We start from the raw sequence: 19,387 nt of genomic DNA, 5'->3' as shown, positions 1-19,387 counted from the left end.
TGAAAAACTGATCAGCGCCTCTAGCGGGCGCCGTAGGAACTGATTTTGCAGTAAATTTTAAACGTCAACCTTCAGATACTTAATAATAACGACTGTATACTATATTTTATACAGTATCTTCCATCTACGGTGCTACTAAAAGTGCATCTCGAAAATAAAAACATCGTACCTACATAGTATCGAGTAGTCGGCCATCTTAGAGAATTTCCATGTCAATGCTCTCCGCATGGAAATTCAAACGTTCGCGGTGCCGACACGCGTCCGCGACGTGAGCTGTCAACAAATCGATTCGGAATCGTTGCGATAGAATATAGGGTGAAATGGTACGGGTTTTATTCTTGTAATTATGCGAAACTTGCAGATTAGGTCTAGGTTGTGTGAAATTGAATATTGTATTACAAAATCTTATAGATTGAGTCATAGATTGTAGTTGTATGTATTAAAATTAACAAATATTTCTATATTTATATTAATTTCGCAATGTTTGAGTTAGTAACAAGAGTTTTTGTGTCAGGAGAAGTCAGGTCATTGTAAGAGCCATCAGTGATGAAATAAATGAGTGGTATTGAAATACATAACTTTTTCATCTCATACCTTAATATTTATTCTACAACCGCATTTTTACAATTTAACACATCACACTTTATTAAAATCACTATTTAAAAGTTCTAAAATCTTATTGCCATTCCTCGGACATCATCATTAAAACTGCATTCACAGCTAACCCGTATTAACTTAAGAAACAAAAAAGGTAGTTTCAGAATATTTTCCAAAACAAAACCCCCACTGGCCATATTCTTTTATAGTTTTTAACATCGCTGATCCCAAACCACTTGTGAATAACTACGATACACGATGATTATGTATAGTGGATTCGATTCCAAGACAATCTTGTTCGTAATGCGATACGTAATAGGTACGATAAAATTGTCCTGTTTTCAGTTCTCATATTATGTAGTAGGGTGTGGGACAAGTTAAGATAGTTAGCGATTTAGATTTATGTACAAGTCACTTAAAGTACGTAGTGTATTTTGACTTGATGTTGCGATCGTTATATAAAATGCGCGTACGCGACTATTGAGTATTTAAAGGTAATAGACATACATGTTTTTCAGTAAAAACCATATGCTAGATATAAATAACAATTGTTTACTGTGCGTTTCAACAAAAACATTTCAGAAGAAAAAATATTATTTAACAAAATCAAAATTTTGAAAATCATGATTACCTATTTTTAACCTTTTATACACACCGGTTCTTAAGTTTGACAGCAAGTGACGTGTCTTGTTTAATTAAAGGAACTGTGGTTGCTTGCGTACACTCGTTAGCTTTTTATTTTTAATCTAAATCTACACGAAACATCATTCCTCTATCGCTTATAACTTGCCCCACACACATCGTATTCCTGGTCGCCGTGTATTGGAATGTTCCATCGAGAAACTGTCTCGCGCATGCAAACGACTCGATTCACCTACGGACTACACCTTATACACTAGTCACTTGTGCACGGAATTCTGATCTTTAATATATAGTAAAAGAATGTTTTTAGAAACTATTATTGTGTGTATGGATTTTTAATAAGAGTGAATATGGGCGTTTGGCCTATGCAGTAACGGAAATGGGACTTTGAAAATAGAATTGAATCATTTGAAGGTTTTTTTTTCATCTTTTTTTCTACTACACACTATATTTGCCAGATATTTATTACCTTATAGTCTGAACAATCTTTCATTATGAACATTGTCAAAAAGATTGAACTTACGCAAAAATTGTGTAATCATCTGTTTACCATCAGGTTGTAAGTAAATCTTTACTTTACTTTTCATTTAGAAGGCCTTGTACTGATGTACAAAATACCTACCTTTGGATCAAAATATACCTGCCATATTCGAACTAAACCAAACACTTTTAGGCATTCCCTATTCAATACCAAACTTGAACCTATCAATAATTCAACAATATACAAATTCTATTAGCAATTGATGCCTTTGCGGCTTCCCGCTGAAACCTTCAGCATACATACGAAATACACATATCAATATTCACCAAGTTTTTACATAACACACCAAACTCAAAGGAAACAATTTCAAAACAAAATAAAATCAAAACCACACGTTTATAACCGGTTGCGAAACCGCCTCGAACCGATTCAAACTAGTTTCCCCAAATCAAAATTTACCGTTTGATGTGGCGACAGAAATTTTAGTTCGAAATGAATGAGTTATTTAGCAAACTATGTCGACTATTCCTTTGTTCGTTACGTTTGAACGGTGAATAATAGAGAGTTATCAAACAAGGCCAGTTTGTAAATAAGCCTTGGATTGTATTTGCGTCTCTCGGCTACTCCCTCGCAGGGAGTTCGCGCAACCAAATTCACTAAACAGAGATTCGTTTCACCGCCGCTTCAAACTCAAATGTCAAAAGGTTTACACCCTTTGAAATGTCACGCATAATATATTATTTCAGGCTGTTTTGTTTTTCTTTTAGGGTTAAATGAAGATGGATAACAATGGTATGGTTTTTTAATTTGGATGGAGTGTAGTCATAATTTTTGATTTGGTTAATTGAGGTGCAGAGTAACAGGCAAAGGTAATGTGTTTTCTGATGTTTTTGCGTTTTTGAGTATGATATTTTTCTGAAAGTGTGTTGTTGTACCCTAAATTTTAATATAATCAAAAGCAATAACCGTATTAGGTTATTGCTGCTCTTTTTTAAACTGTAAGATCTCGAAAGTCATTCGCAATGATATCAAAACTAAGTTTTATGATACTTGACACATATTTTTACTTGTTTTATATAACAAGCTTCATAGTAATAAAACTGAACAAATCAATCAGTGTTAAAAATAATTAAATTTCTATATCGACTGTCACAGCCTCACACAACTACAAAACAGTTATAATCAAATCAATATTCAAATTAACAAACCGTAAAACGTGTAAAAATCGTAAATACATACCGTCATAAAAACCGGATAACCGTAACGGTTACAGCATTTGTGACGTATGAACCGGATGTCCGGTTGACGGACATTTTTATGTCTCTTTCGAAACGCCGTGGTTTATTGGTACAGGAGAAAAACTCGTTTGCAGAAACCAAATTGATGTATTTTTTTTTGGTTTTCTGTTTTGGTGTGACTGATTGGAAGGATAGGATTGTTTTTATGACAGCTTTGTGTAAAATTCTTTGTTAATAATCGTTGTAACTTACTATAAGTAATGCTACTGCTAAGTTTTACGTAGAGTATAAGATGAGTAAATAAAAATGTGAAATAGCTTTACCTAGTTTTTTAAGGCCTAGTAGGCGTAGGTTACGTTTAGCCCGTAACTGGTCTTACTGCAATGTAAGGTAAGGCTGTTGCCAATAATGAGAAAGAGGTTAACTTTTTAGTCCACCATGCTAGCCAAGTGAGAAGGAAAATGTAGAGTATAACTTTCAATCCACTACCGACCCGTGAAAGTATACGATTATCATATGTATGTTTAACACTAGTGACATTCTCTAAAAACTAAAATATGAAAAATGAGGAAGGTGGGTTTGAAATGTCAGTCAAAATGGGTTTTGGGGTGAAAATGATTATGTTATATGATAAGTATGGTTGTGTTTCTATGTTACCACTTACCAACTGGGCTTTCTTCATTCCAGAATGAATCGTCCAGTGTGTAATCGGCTTCTGAAACAATTTCAGATCCGAGTTAGATGGCTGTTGACTGACTTATAATTAATTTTGGACTATTGACTTAGAATCTGTCGTGGCGTACTTAATTTAGTTAGGGAATTGTGATAATAGCTTAGATTCTGAATATTTGGATAGATTTGTAGGCTTAAGAGTAAAGATAGTGGAGTAAATAAGGTAACAAAGGCACCAAATCGATATTTAAGATATATTTTCCCATCTCAAATAACCTTATAGAATACACAAAATGTTTTATCGATTTTACTGTAATAACAAATATAAATACATATATTTTACGAATCATTATCGCAATGGTTAAATTAAAAATAATGACAGAGTACAGCGGAAAACGAAGTTTACCAAACCGTCCGCTAGAGGCGCTGTACTAGAACTGACATAAAATCACGTTACCTTTCTTTTTAAGAATGTATATACTAAAGAATGTTAGTTGTTCGTTGTTTGTTTGCTTCACATTCACACATCTTGTCAAACAAGTAATAAATTCTTAAAAATCATTACACAATTTTGCCTAAAGCAAGTAACGACTTAACAAGTTCAGACGCTATCGGGCGTCGTGAGCGTTTGTCAAATTTACGCTGAGAAATGCTTGGAGCGATAGATTTAAGATGATTTATTCACATATTATACATGTACATTAATATGTATTATTTTAGTAATCAGACGTCGGGGGGTTACATCCAAGGTTAGGGAGGCATGTTACATTTCATATACTTATGTAGTACCTATTTTGAGACTTCGATGTTTGCTGGAGGAATAATTTTAAGTCACTGTGCTTAATGCTTATGGTTAATGCTTATTTGGTTAATGCGATTACCTCTGTATTGATATTGAAAAGATAAAGAAGCAAAAATGAAGTAATTGTCCAGACTAATCCATGATTTACGAACAGCTTTTTTCGATTTATATTTTTTATATATAGTAAACAATTTGTTTATTGCATTTTTCATTCAAAAGTGCTATCTAACGAGTAAAGCTTTGAGCCAAAACTGCTTTACTGCTTGGCAGCAGATGCCAGAATGAGGACATGGTTAGGTTTTCGATAGAAAATTTATCAAAATATTTTTCTACATTCGAGATAATTACGTTTAAGCCCCAAATTTAACGTGAAATAGTAAGTTGTCCTTTAACTGCCATGGGTTTAACCAATTTATTTCAACTCGTTGATCAAAGCTAACAATGAATGGTTTTGCAAAAATATGAAAGCAACAAAAAAATAATTACCAGTAGTGACATTGCCACAAAATAATTCTTACAATAGGGGTTTTTCAAGGGTTTTACCCCATTCATGGGTTCATCCATTGTGATGGTAATTAACCCGTTATACGCTGCTGAAGTTCAGACAAAAGGGTTAAAAAAAATTATATGTGTGATGTATAGGCTGATTGGGAAGGCTCTTGGAAATTTGGATGTAAGGTGTATGTGTGAAAGTACCAGTGTAGTTTGATCTTCCGTGACGTATTGATTAATATTATTTTAGAAAAGTATTGATATTTTATTAGTCTGTAATTTGCAACCGTTATTTTGTACTCGACTATCAGTCAAATCAGTTACTCTTTATGAAATGTCCAAACACACTTTAGTATAGAAATACGGTGTAGTAACGTCACTGTTTCGTATTTTCGTTAGCATCAATTGAGTGCCTAATAAATTTTTTCAGTAATCATTACAATTTCAACATCATCAAACAAAAACACACATAGCCTGAGCATGAATCAAAAAGTACAAGTTTTTTTTTTTGATAATCCAGTCGACTACCCAATTGATAATGCTGAACCTAAGTATCCTTAAATGACTAGGAGTAACTCCAAAACTGTTTATGTTCTACAAAGTACCATTATCCTCCATATGTAAATAAACACCAATAATATAAAGAAAAAATGCGTCAGAAAATTTTCACCCGCCTAAGTAACCAAGCTATCATATATAACAGCCGTAGCAATATAAACTGACTTAAACAATGATACAGGGTGTTGCCATTAGCTTTTACGATAGGGAAGTGAGTTTGTTTCGCAAATATGGCCGCCTACAGTAAGTAGATTACTTAGAGAATTTGTGATATTGAATATATTTTTTAATTTAATATGGTTTATGTTTATAATATGCGGTGTTTTAAGTAATTGTTTTGTTAGACGATAGATACATTTAGGCTAGGCTTTGAATTGGCTACCTACTGTGAGTAAAAAGCTTTAGTCTTTTCCGGTGCCCCTGGTACTTATACAAAGAGTCCCAAAATGTATTTATCATTGTGCGAAATCCCATAAAATTTGGTCCAGCAGTTTTGCTGGGTCTTTTTCAAAAGTCAGATAGATAAATTAACTTTTACCTCTAAGAAGACTTAGTATTCAGATGATTGGGAGATACATTTTTTAAAGACAAGGTTATTACTATCAGTTTTCAAACACTACACTTGATTCTTTCATAATTAATAATCCTATTACTAAAGTAATGTAATCCAATGCAAACTCCTACCAGCATAGTATTTTAACATTTTACTTCACAGCATTAAAAACAACAAATATTTTCGCAAACAAAATCTGTTTTGATATCAACATGCGAACGTATTCGAAAACATCTCAATAACTTACACGAAATCGAATTGTAAACTCATAACTATCTAGTTACGTGATATTTACGTAACTTCTACTGAACAGCGAGCTGAACAACCGTTGCGAAGTGCAGTGCCCTATATTTCACGAGTCTCGCATTTTTGTATTGTACGTCCTTATAAGTTTTGTATGACGTGTTTTAGTTCTGTTGTTGTAAAGTTGGTTTGTAGATGGCAGTGTTAGATATAAATGTTTAGATAGAGAACTAAGTAACGATAATACATTACGTTAATGGAGATTATCGTGATTTTATATCACAGAAAATGACAGTTATTTATGCTTTCTCAACGTTATTCACGTTAAAGACTACACCTCGATTAGAATAAGATTTTTACAATTTATGAGATTAGATCTTTTGTTGTATGCAAATATCCACAATGTTAAAATGCTTGATAACAGATTAGACACTAGACAGTGAGTTTACTAATCATACTATTAAGTACTGGGCAAAATAATAAAATAAGAAAAGAATATTGTGAAAAGCAGTCACAACCCTTCACTTGGAGTATAAAAGCAATTAAAAGACTTCATTATAACAGTGACCGCAATATAAATCTGAGTTCTAATTAAAAACTGGATTAAAAAGTTAATTTAAATCCTAAGTCTCATTACTAGTATAATAAACCTCTATTTAGTCAAAAGCAGGCCACAAACATGTCACAACATAGGAGAAATTCACATTAATTTGTGTTACAAGTAATATTTCATAGTAGCGCACTCTAGCGGCCGTCGACAAAGTCATTAAGCTCTACCAGCCCCGAAATTAATTATATGTCTCTCTAATAAGCCAGGGATTATGAGATATCAATTCTTTGAATCAATTTAGACAAATCCGTCTAATTAAGTTCGTGGATCTCGTGCGGCCATTTGCTAAATTTTGTTTTAAGTGCACGGCTTTTGGTTTTACTTTCATGTTGAATGCTAGTTTGTAATTATAGTTGGGGATAATAATTTGTCGATAGCCTTGTGATTATTTGTCTTAAATTCGTTTTATTTATACTCTGTTAGATGTCAACACAATACAACATTTCATAAGTTGTATATACAGAATAATAATCATCAATCTTCGATTTTAATCACCTAAGCCAAAACACCAAAATCTTGTATGTACAAAAATACTTTATATAACATTTTCGTTTTGGACCCTTAAAAGTACAAAACACATAATGTTTACATCAAGTACATGTTTTATACAAAACGTATTACCACACACATAAATATACACTTTTTATGATTTATATTTACGAATATATTCAGATTTTCCTCCACATACTACCCACATCTTCCTCACCACTATAATATAGTAAATGTCCTACTAACTCAATTAATAGACGGTGTGTATAATTCCCAGGTCAGGCTCCGGGCAGGTCGGAAGTGCGCCACCCATTACTGTAGGACGACGGAAGTGATTTAGAGAGGTGGCGCTGGCGCCCAACGTGGGACTCACTGTGCATTGACAATGTATTTTATTTGTAATGAATTATCGCTGGGTGAATTGATTTTGGCTTATTGGGATGTACATCAGGTCTGTAGGTAAGAGCAGTTTTACGGATTGCTAAATATTTTTTTTGCATTTGTTAAAGTAACTATAAGAAAAAGATTTTGTTCGTAAAATGTAGTTGTGTCAATTAAACAATTCAAAGAATTACACAACTGTAGGTCTTTTCCTTAGAAGGCATTTAAATTTGAATTCTAAATTGCGTGTAATAGACACTGTTCTTTGATGTACTTCAGTCAAATTTTTGATCTGTCTTATTGGCGCCCTAACATGGGACTCCTCAAAATTTGATCCGCAAGCAAAACAAGCCAAGCAAATACATAAAACTGTGCTGAAACAAAAACAACAACAGAGTGTATTCTATTATATTATAAGCCTCAGATCAATATTTGCCTCCTCGCAAGTCAATGGCCTAATAAAAGCTTTGAGCATTCAACAATGACTTAAAACGTTTTTGCCCCAAAAATAATTGAAGTTCCTTCAAATGTATCACAAGGCTAATTTCCCGTACATTGTTTTGGTCGAACTTTAACGTAGCTCGGCCCATTTTTATTGGGTTGTTTTTTTCTTTATTTTTTCTTCCCCCCCAAGTGTTTCTGATTAAAATTAATTGCGTTTGTAGAAGTTAATTGTAACGGGGAATGAACGTTTGAACATAAATTGAGTAACAAATGGAGACGCACTGGTCCGTTATTTGTTAGTTCACCCTATAATTTGTTATGCCGTTGTGTTAATAAATCTGGAATGGGGTAGATCCGTACTGATAAATTGCACTTTAAAGGATTAAAACCTGTGTCTATACGGATTAATATGTTTACCTATGCGTTGGATGATACAGGTATTACGGTTTATATAATCGAGTGTTGTGACGTTAGTCAGAAAATACGTTGGTTTGTGTGAGTAAACCGCATTAAATTATATTTTGTTTTGAAGGAATGCTTTATTTTACGGTAGTAAATGAACGCTCGTAACCAATTTCATATGCTCTCAAGAGACAAACAGTAAAGCGCAAGCACATATCCAATTTAACGCATCATTTTATACATTTTTAAAAGTACTACCCGATTATTCATGGAAAACTAATTAAAATCTAAACTGGACAAAGAAAAGCAGTATTTTCAGTAATTAAAACGACCGTCGACATCAAACTAAAATTGCATTAAGCTCAGCGCAACACACTAGAATTTAAAATGTGAGGGTAGTTGGAAAATAGTACATTTTGAACCGTCAGCTTTGAATACAGATGAGATTTTGCGTTTACGCGGCAATTACTAATCTAATACGTACATAATTCGGTGTCATGGTGCTTTTGCCCGTCTACGTGTGTAGAATATGCAAAATTTCAACACAAAATGCTAATCTGTTGCATTTTGTTCAATAATTAAGCGAGGCGCACTGCTATTTTGATATTTGTTGCTGATAGTTCGTGTATTAATTGATGGGCAACTGATGATTTTCTGATAATTGAATTGATTACCTTTGTTGATTGCATTTTATATAACAAAATATTGTTACAGATTTTTGTGCAACTTTCATCAATAGTGATTGAATATCTGTTTAATTTACTTAGCTTCTAACTTACTATACTATGTAAAATGACTTAGACCAATCTATATCTATCAATATTATTTGCCTTAAAATATGACCCAGATTTAACCAATACATATAATCAACATACATTCTTAATAGCATTAAACATTAAAGCTCTAGAAGAGCACGAACATACAACAAACTCCACATAAAATTTCATCCTCAACTCTTCAACGTAAACACGTAAACACTTTGATCATTGACACACAGGCCACCTCATGAGGATTACACGCGTGACGTTTACAAAGTGCTGTCACCACTCTACCATGGTTTGGCAACCAAGCTTTTGTAGCCTATCTGAGATTAATGTTGAATGCCACGAACATTTTGTATGCTGACGGTTAATTTGTGTTCGTGTAAAAGGCCCCTTGATGCAGCCATTGTAGTGAGAGGTGGGTAAACTTTGTACGTGTTTTATTTTTGAAACTGTTGGAAAAAGCTATATTTACAAGATACCAATGTTTTTTTCAGGATGTGAAGGAAAATAAGTTTTTAGGTAGAGTACGAAGGAAGTGGCAGTTTTCGTTGTCTGCCTAGTACGATACTTTTGTTCCTGGTAAATAGCATCGAGATTAGCCTGTGCAATATAAAAATCAACTATCAATTCAATGCAGTGATAGTGATACGAGTAGTGTGTGTTTGAATAGAGTTTGTTATTCGATTCAAACCCAGTTAGGCGTTCAAACATGAAGTATTGTCATGGTCTTAATATTACCAATCGGTGAAAGTGCTAAATTTCGAGTATATAGAAAGGTTTTTATCTATCTTGAAGCACCTCAAAATACAGATTATTTTAAAAGAATTGCTACCGCGTTGCGTATTAAAATGAAAATCTTTGCGTGGTTTTGACGGCGCCGAATGAAATTCCGAATAATGCTTCTTCATTCCATGATGAAATATTGTACAGAATGCTTTTTTAAAAATGTCGCCGCTTATTACGAAAGTAATTTGATGTTTTGCGATATTTTGTATTGTATTGTGTTTTTTGTTTTGTTATTGTTGGAGGTGGATAATGGTACACAAGTGTCTTGAAAAATATTTCGAACTAGATAGAAAAAAGCTGTAATACAACATTTTTTATTTTTTTTGTATCGACACAATTCTTCAATACTTTATTAATAAACGGTATTAGAACTGTAAACAAATTATGATTCCCTCAAAAATGCGTTGGAAATAAATGGTATCTTCGTATAATACATGGAATTTAACCGTTAGGTACTATGACCACAAATATTAAGGCGAGACAAATTGCAAAGACTTTAAGACAGCTTCTCGACACAATCTGAAGCCGCTAAATCTAGACTAACAAAACTACAAACACCAGTATCCAGGCTCAGGCCTTTCAAAGCTTAAAATAAAATCTCCCACCAAGGAGTATCTTCAATAAATCAAATTACCCACCTCCTACAGTTATGTTAGAGTTCGTTCTGTTGGCACAATTGTATCAATATTGGACATCCTAACTCGATTTCTGAACGGAGTGCGCTGTCAAGTGACGGGTGACGTCACCAAAATGGCCGCCGTTAAGGTGCGGTCGCTACCGGTTTTGGATGCTCATGTGATAATTAAGTTTAGTTTCATAAGTAGTTACCTTAATATTGTTCAATTTTGAGGTGAAAGGAGATTTATAAGTCATAGGTTAAATAAATGATCTTAGACTAAATGTCATGTTTGTTGAAATTATTATTTGTACCGCATCTTTAGGTCCGTTTTCTTCAATGAAACAAAAATTAAACTAAGATAAACCCGTTGTTCTATTTAGTTCTTAACGCTAACTATTTCACAGGTTCATTTAATGAAGAATTGAGATGGGTTAAAAAAACTCGTCAAAAGACCTTAGGTACACTATTTCCAAAAAATTGCCGTCTTCGGGGAATGACACATTAAACGGGTATGTAGACCTTCGGTTCATGAAATCCATACTAATATTATAAATGCGAAAGTAACTCTGTCTGTCTGTCTGTCTGTCTGTCTGTCTGTCTGTCTGTCTGTCTGTCTGTCTGTCTGCTACTCAATCACGCCTAAAGTACTGAACCAATTTGCATGAAATTTGGTATGGAGATATTTTGATACCCGAGAAAGGACATAGGCTACTTTTTACCCCGGGAAAATGACGCATTTCCCGGGAAAATTCAGAAAATTCAACGAAGTCGCGAGAAATCAATATTATAATGACATTGAATTAACAAAATTCCGTTGCCATGGCAACTGTTTTAATGGCGGATATGCCTTAGCGCGACTTCGTTATACTAAGAGATATAAATAATTTTGAGAATATTTTTCGTGAAAAAAAAGCATATTTTATATCATCACGCTACGACCAATAAGAGCAGAGTAGGTAACAGTAAAAAGTGTTACAAAAACATGGAAAATTCTGACCCATTCTCTCTTATGTGACGCAAGCGAAGTTGCGCGGGTCAGCTAGTATGGCTATAATTTTAAAACTTAATCAGTACTGTTTGCTATGTTCTATCAATACTTACTTAATTTCCAATACTTTGAAATTAAACCATAAAAAAATCGACCTACACAAACCTTTATTCATACAAATACAATAAAATATACCGAGCAGTCCTTTCCATTACTTATAAAATTTAATGAAAACGTTAAACCAATACATGTGAAATTTTACCTGAAAAATTAAGTTACGATTGGCGGTCGGAACACGTTAAAATTAATTAAACACAGATGTGAATTTACTGGGCACAGTTATTCGGGACAAAGTTACTTTCGTGTTATGACTAAAATACATTGTATTTTAGAAAATAAAAGGAAGTTTATTTGTAAAATGAAGGATAAGTTAGTGTTAAAGGCATTTTTTGATGCAATAAAAAGGAATACGCGTCATAACTCTTCAATGAAAAATGTTTAACATCAGTATATCCCAGTGTAAAATAGTTGAAAATAATTTGTAGCTGCATTAGTTCCTAACTAAATCACTTGGTTTTATTCAAAAACTTTCACCATATATCTGTAGAAATCCTTCACATCTATATAGAAACTACCATCAAACTATCTCTCTCATATTACATACTAATAAGGAAATGTCATTCACAATACAGAGCCTGCCAACCCATCACTCAGCTCCACTAAAAGCATTCCCAGTTCACTGACCCTCAGGTCACAAGGCCACCAAAAACAAATGCCTAACTATCAACTCTAGCACCATTCAATTTATCGAAGCAGCAAATCCTTTAAACCTGATAAACTCTAACCCTATCGATGGCTTAGGTGTCAAAAAGACCGAACAATACATTTGGCAGGATCCGTTCAATTCACAACGCCTCGACGCGGATCAGGTAACAAATCACTGGACGGTTTCAACCCCCTCTCTACTCCCCCCTTTAGGCTTGGGGGCGACTCATTTGCCGCGAAATAACCTCACGTCCGCTGCCGTATAATTACAAAAACGGGGATTTCTCACTCACACATGTGGCCTAAGTTATGATTGTTTTTGACCACTTGTTTTAGTAGGACAAAGTACATACAAAATATTACACGAACGTACTGTACAAATAATTTTGGTGTAAAAGTTGGACGTAGTTTGGGTAGATGTGAGTTGATTTGCTAAACTGCGAACAGGATATTAATAATTAATTACTATTTTTAGGGATTCTAAGTGATCCTTATTTTGTGGCCTGGGGATTGCCGTAGATTGTTTGTAGTACGTAACGTCATGGTCAAAATATAGCAACCACAATTATTTTCATGAATAAATAATTAAAATAAAAAGGTAATTTAGTCTTTATCAAACAAATAATACAGTAGCAGAAACTAAATTTTCAAATAATTTTAAAATTATCACCATTATCAGTCCAAAATGTTGCTATTCTTAAAGATTGCACGGAAATTCTCAGTACGATCTGGCTCGTTATTGCTAAATGATAAAGTAAGGCTTGAGTCTACATCATGAATCATCTCTGACAGATTACAGACGATATTGATTGAAAGATGATAGACGAATTGTTTTACCATTTTTTGTAGGGAGTTTTAGTAAATTGTCTTTGGATTATGAAGTTACTTAGTGACGATTTTATCTTATACGAAGCATTTATACTTTTAAATACATTTTTTATACATAGACTAGAACTATATGACTTTTGTTTGAGAAATTGTGAATGGCAAATAGAGAACAATCGGAATAAGACTTTAGAAGATTGATGATATATTATCATTGATTCTATAAGTTTGTATTTCAAGAACATGTTGTTGTTAAAGAATTAATATTTCATGTTCTTTCTGGGATATCATCAGTTCATAATATTTTGATTATACATAAAATAAACGCAATATTATAGCTGTATGCAGAACGTGATCTTTTACATTTTCCTTCCGAAAATCCGGGATACTCCACAAACGTCTATCTATAGCTACTTTCTCCAATACTTGTATAATACCTCGGTAAAATCGCGCTGAAAAGCCGGCTCTATCTATCATCCACCCTCAAGCAACAATTTACCCACAATGTTTGCGTTTCCCCAAATTTAAACACTTCATCTAAGAAAATAAATTTGCCTGCCGAATTTTCACGAAATTTCCCGAATCTTAACGAAGAAACGCGAATCACTCTATCAAGCCATAGAAAAGGCTCGACAGCTCGGCCTATTAAAATAACTGTGTTGTTTACTCAAGTTTAGCCCAAAAACGTTGGTTCGATACGATCTTTTACCCATTTATAGACGGGCGAGTTTTAGTTGCGAAATCTTGTTACATGGTGTCTAATCACACTATCACAGCATACTTTAGGTATTTAAAAACCATAATCATACATTCCTATCAGTATCGCATTTACATTTATTAGTTATTTTTTTCATAATGGTCACCTATTTGTCTGCAATTTAATATGACAATACATTGCCTAAAAAATGAATTATAAACAACCACACGTTACACGTACATTTTGTACTACTAGGCTTGTATATAAATATTGGTATGTATATTTTCTGCTTTAGTGTTAACAGTTATACATGTTAATGTATAACTGTTTAAACCTTAACTGTGAAACATTTTTTGCTCGTCTCAAGACAGCCTCTCAATAATGGGCAACAAAAAGTCGCCCGTCTGTATTCAAGGAAGTCAAACTTCGTAATTATGTCAGTGGTTGGCTTCGGATATGAAATGACAAAAGACGTATTGGGTATCTGATAGAATACCTACCGGTTTTCCGTCATCACAGGGGCACAATGTATGTCAATATTGTACCAGGTTTTTACGATAAATCGGTTTGTTTTTGTTACAAACATTTTGTTATAACATTTTTGGTTCGAATAAACCGAAACCCTGTTTTATTTTTGGCTTGCTTGCGAGGATTTTTGATTTATTCTGTGCAGGTGTTGTACATTGTTGCATCGCTTCTTTGTGTTTGACACCAGTAGTGAGATTTCAGGTGGTTGCTTGTCTCTTTGTGAATATTTATGGTTAAAAATATACGAAAAGTCCACAAACCCGAAAATACAGACATTCCCGAAAGATTTCACCATCATACCCAAATTTTTTTGATTAATTATGTTATTTGTTATTCTTAATTCTTTTTCGAGTCGATCGAGTTTTCTGGATCTAAGAAACATGCCCGAGCACATCGTATTACAGTAACATTAAATCAGATTCAAATAAAAACTTTACTCAGTTTAGTCGATTATAGTATCTTATTACAATTTTCATAAAGCAATCAATAACCTAAAAATAAACTAACAATTTCCTTCCCTCTCAATTTATAAAAGGCTTCTACAAGATAGACCTCAGCGAAGTTTGACTAATTGTTGGCTGAACGGACCAAGGGATAATTAGGGTCCACGGTAATCGTATTGGACCTCCAAAGAGGATCCGCTTTAGGTAACCTGTTACAAGTTTGAGTGAAGGTATTTTGTAGAAATGATGATCTTGTTAGGATGGTTCGGTTTTGTTAAAGGTAGAGTGTATGTAGACAAATATTATTATGTTTTTACTTGTTCACACAGTTTATTTATTTATTTATTGTTATGAATCTCCAACAAAGGATAATCAACATTTGTAACAAAATGCTCCTTCAATTATAGGAGATTACAGCATACTCAAAAAATATTACATAAGTTTTAGGCAGTATTAAAAAATTAAGGCATAATCCTTAAGTTAAGTCTTGTTTGTCTTTGTGTGATTTTCAGATAATATTTTATTGGCAAAATATTAAAATTGACAAAAATTATGACCGAAACCGTGTTGTGAAGCTTTTTCTTGTATCGTGTTTTGAATTTTTATTTCTATTTCATTTATGTCTGTCTGTTTGCTGCTTTCCCAATGAAACCTCTTTCACTACTCAATTTTGTAATTGAAGACTCGAAAACTAAGTAAAGGTTTATTTTTAGTAAAAAATACACCCCATGGCAGCTCAAATTTATAATTAAAATGTATACAAGCGAAACCAGAATAGGTCAACTTGTGAAAACATAACTCTTTAAGGTTAGTCTGGTTCTATTTTAGTCCCTTTACATCAAAGATCTTGTACTTAGTACCTATCACTATAACACCTAAACTTTACATAAAGGGATCAAACCCGAGGTATCAGGAACCTCAATAATTAGTCTATACAAAGATCTAAAACACTAACTTGAAACCTGAAGTCTATAATGGAAGAAACAATCGCGTCCAACAACTTTGGTAACGAAGTTTGATTCATTGTTATAAAACCTTTGATTAGGGTTTAGATCGTGGAATTGGGTTAGTTGATTTTTGCTTCCGAGAATCGCTCTCAACTAGGTGCGGTAACTGGACGGTAAACGATCAGTAGGTTAAGCAACCTTTAGTAAGGACTTTCTATAGCTGGGTGCCCGTTTAGTGGTTTTTATGTGTTTCCGTGCTTTCGCGGGCAATTAAGATAACGGTCGCGGAGCCATTGCAACAACCTTCGATTGGTTTAAACAATTCGGACATAATTTGTGTTTGCCTTTTTTTGTTTAAAGTTACGGAGAATAGTAATTTTTTTGTATCTAAGTTGACTTTTTTACTGTTTGCTGATCCGAAATTCGTTGTAAAATTATTGTAAATAGGTTACTAAAACATGTAAGCAGTACTTCCATACATAAGTAAAGTTAACAATTATCTTGCAAGTACATTATAATCGGTATGTAACATATAACTTGTGAGCTTATAAACGTGAACTAGACTCGTGTGAGTACTAACCGCTCCCGGCTAGATACCGACCTTAAGCCGTGATAACAATACGTGTACAGGGAGTGGGAAAATTATAGAATATATTTAATGTTTGATTATTACAAATTATTAGGCTATACGCCAGTACAAAGTAAGTGTATGAGGTGTTTTAGCAAAGTTATACCAAATTATGTCTTGTCAAAAGTACAGCCATGATGTACAGAATAAAATAAACGGTTATTTTTTTAATTATAAGGCTTTGATAACAAATGTTACAATACAATTATTTGAATTCAATACCAAATTATTAGAAGATGCCTAGTATCTTGTCCCCAAAGGCGATCGATTTACTTATTAACGATTCTAATATTCTAACATTTATGCATGTGTATAATAATTTGTTTGTATGTTGTAATTCATTATGTGTTCACGAAAAAACCTAATCTATTCTTTCCTTTTAAAACTCTACAACTTAAACATCGAAAAAACATGTCTTACATCTACCATACCTCTCGCCGTTCTCTTACAAATTCAGCATAAATTCCTCCCAAACTTAGAACACCCTGTATCATACATAATATCAGATACGTATAATATATTATATCTCCATATATCGCTATTATCGGAGGTCACATTCGCAATTTCGGAACCGCTGACCTTAAAGAGCCTTATTCTGGAAATATCATATCGAATATTATATTTTGTGTAGATTAATATCGAAATCCAACAAGATTGAAGGCTGAGGAACTTTGTGCTTAATGTTAGAAGCCTAAAGTCGAATTTTGTATGACAATGTTTGAAGTTAACACCTTTCGTGTTCTTGTCGTTTAAGGTTGCTCATTATTAAGATTAGGAACATTATTAAAGATTTAGGTACAAGTTGACCCACTAAATATATTATATACAAGACTAATATATAAGAAAATACTCTTAAATTACAACGGAATAAGCAAAGATACATACAGAATTAAGATATTCTAACAAGATTACGAAAAGAACGCTTCCGTAGTCGTTTAGACCACAGCACTATAAAAAGTTATCACATCTATTTGGTGCCAAAATGGGCTCAAATAAAAACGTCATCGATTAAATTTTATTCCAAATCGATTCTCAATAATTAACTCGATCCCCAAAAATCGATTTCTTAAACGACGATTTAAAATTATTGCCATTATCGTTGGCAGAATACGGCCTTTAAATCAGGTAGATAGCCGCAAATACTGCTGAATAAAACTGAATCTTGGGGCTATTAAGATAAAGTTTACTTTTGATTGCGCGTTTAAAGGTTTTCGTATGTATAAGAGGGATGATTTGGCCGGTCGTAAGCAATTTCTAAATTGGATTTTGTTAGGGCAAGTGTAGTGGGGCGTTTCATTAAAACTCGTGACTTTATCGGGTAACAAGGCATGTGATCCAGCGCCCACAATTATTTGTAAGTTATTATAAATTTAATTATAGTTTTCTGAGTGATATATCTTATCAAGGGCGTACGATGAAGTTTGTTTTGTAATGTCCTTGAAAATGTGTTAGTGTGAACAAGGTCAATTTTATGGAGTGTTTTTGGCTATAGTACAAATATTTTACTGCGCAATGATATAATTTGTACAGTGCCTCTGTAAACTTAAATAAAATCTTTTTGTTTTCGTCGCTTTAAACTAACATACCCGTTTTTGACATTAAAATATCGATCAATAGATTCAAAATGAAAAAAAAAGCCGGCCTGAATATGCATCTAAAGAATAAACGTATTTTTCGACAATAGTTTGGTATATTCAGATGCTTAAAATTGCTTTTACCTTATTCGCTTTCAAAGTGACGTCTCACATAAATTCAAATTGATACTACATATAAAAAAAAACAAATAATTAAATAACCCGCAAAAAAAATTACCCCGAAACAAATTACAGATTAAGCAATAATTCGTTCAATTCTCCTCTAATTCTCAAATGACATCGTGTAATAGGTCCGAAGAATATTTTTTATGTTCCTAATCCGATTGGAACTTAGTAATTAGTTTCTTTAATTAGTGTAAGACCGTTAAGAGATGTCAAGGGACTTGAAGGTCTGAAAATGTTAAATTTAACGTTAGTTTTTTCGGTCATTAGATAGTTATTTTGAGATTAGTTTTAGTTGATTAAAATGTAATACAATTATGAAAGTTGTATGTGATTATTTTCATAAGTCTGGATCTTATTTAGAGCTGATATTTCTTTTGCAAGTTTCATGCTGTAGATAGAAACATCGAGGAATTATTTGGATGTTTTTCATGAAGATAGACACGGCAGTACTTCCACCAAGACGAGTGCTAAGCAACACTGCCATACCTACCTTTTCTAAAACCCTTCCACCGAAATTTTAGGCTCCTATTCGAGAACCTCTGAGGAGGACTTAGCTAGAACGCTTAATATACTTGCTATTTTATACAAAATGTTTTCAGTGTGATGAAACATTTCTGCTTAAACAGCAGCCATAGATTGCTGTATATCATAAGAGTTATTTAGAAATGTCATTCATTTGCAAAAGGAACAAAAACAGCTACACACGACCCCAAAATCGAACTGTCGAACCGAAAATTGTACTTGAGACTATTTTACAAAAGTATGTTTTAAATGTCTTGAAAATCACGTAAAAGCCTATCAGAAACATCAATACAAGAGACAGTGTAAGACATAATTAGGCTACGCTAATCAAACACGCGCACACGCGATGGCGTGACGTAAGCTATAACGGGGAGGTGCGTCTAACAAGATTTGTACACGATACGCTTCTTAATAGTGTGGCTATGAAACTAGCGGTTCACTAAGCCATTTAAAATGATAAGAAATTCAATCTATAATTGTTCCATTGCTGGACTTTGCCAAAGGTCGCTTC

The 19,387-nt window shown here is 33.4% G+C and overlaps 1 protein-coding gene across 11 annotated transcripts in view; it reads right to left on the bottom strand.

Moving 5' to 3' along the window:
- Positions 1-19,387, bottom strand: part of mmd (disintegrin and metalloproteinase domain-containing protein mind-meld) — a 476,847-nt gene that overhangs the window by 216,160 nt on the left and 241,300 nt on the right. For 9 of the 11 annotated variants that reach the window (XM_076112972.1, XM_076136870.1, XM_076112975.1 and 6 more), the window contains one exon: positions 3,623-3,673. The exons of 1 other annotated variant lie outside the window; for it this stretch is intronic. In XM_076112972.1, coding sequence (XP_075969087.1) covers positions 3,623-3,673 — 51 coding nt within the window. The remainder of the gene's footprint in view (positions 1-3,622; positions 3,674-19,387) is intronic. One more of the 11 variants, XM_076112974.1, reaches the window with a different exon arrangement.

The sequence above is a fragment of the Anticarsia gemmatalis genome, chromosome 4, assembly GCF_050436995.1.
Source record: "Anticarsia gemmatalis isolate Benzon Research Colony breed Stoneville strain chromosome 4, ilAntGemm2 primary, whole genome shotgun sequence".
Taxonomy (NCBI): Eukaryota; Metazoa; Arthropoda; class Insecta; order Lepidoptera; family Erebidae; genus Anticarsia; species Anticarsia gemmatalis.
Note: the sequence above shows the minus strand (reverse complement) of the source record. Positions and strands in the feature narration are given on the sequence as shown.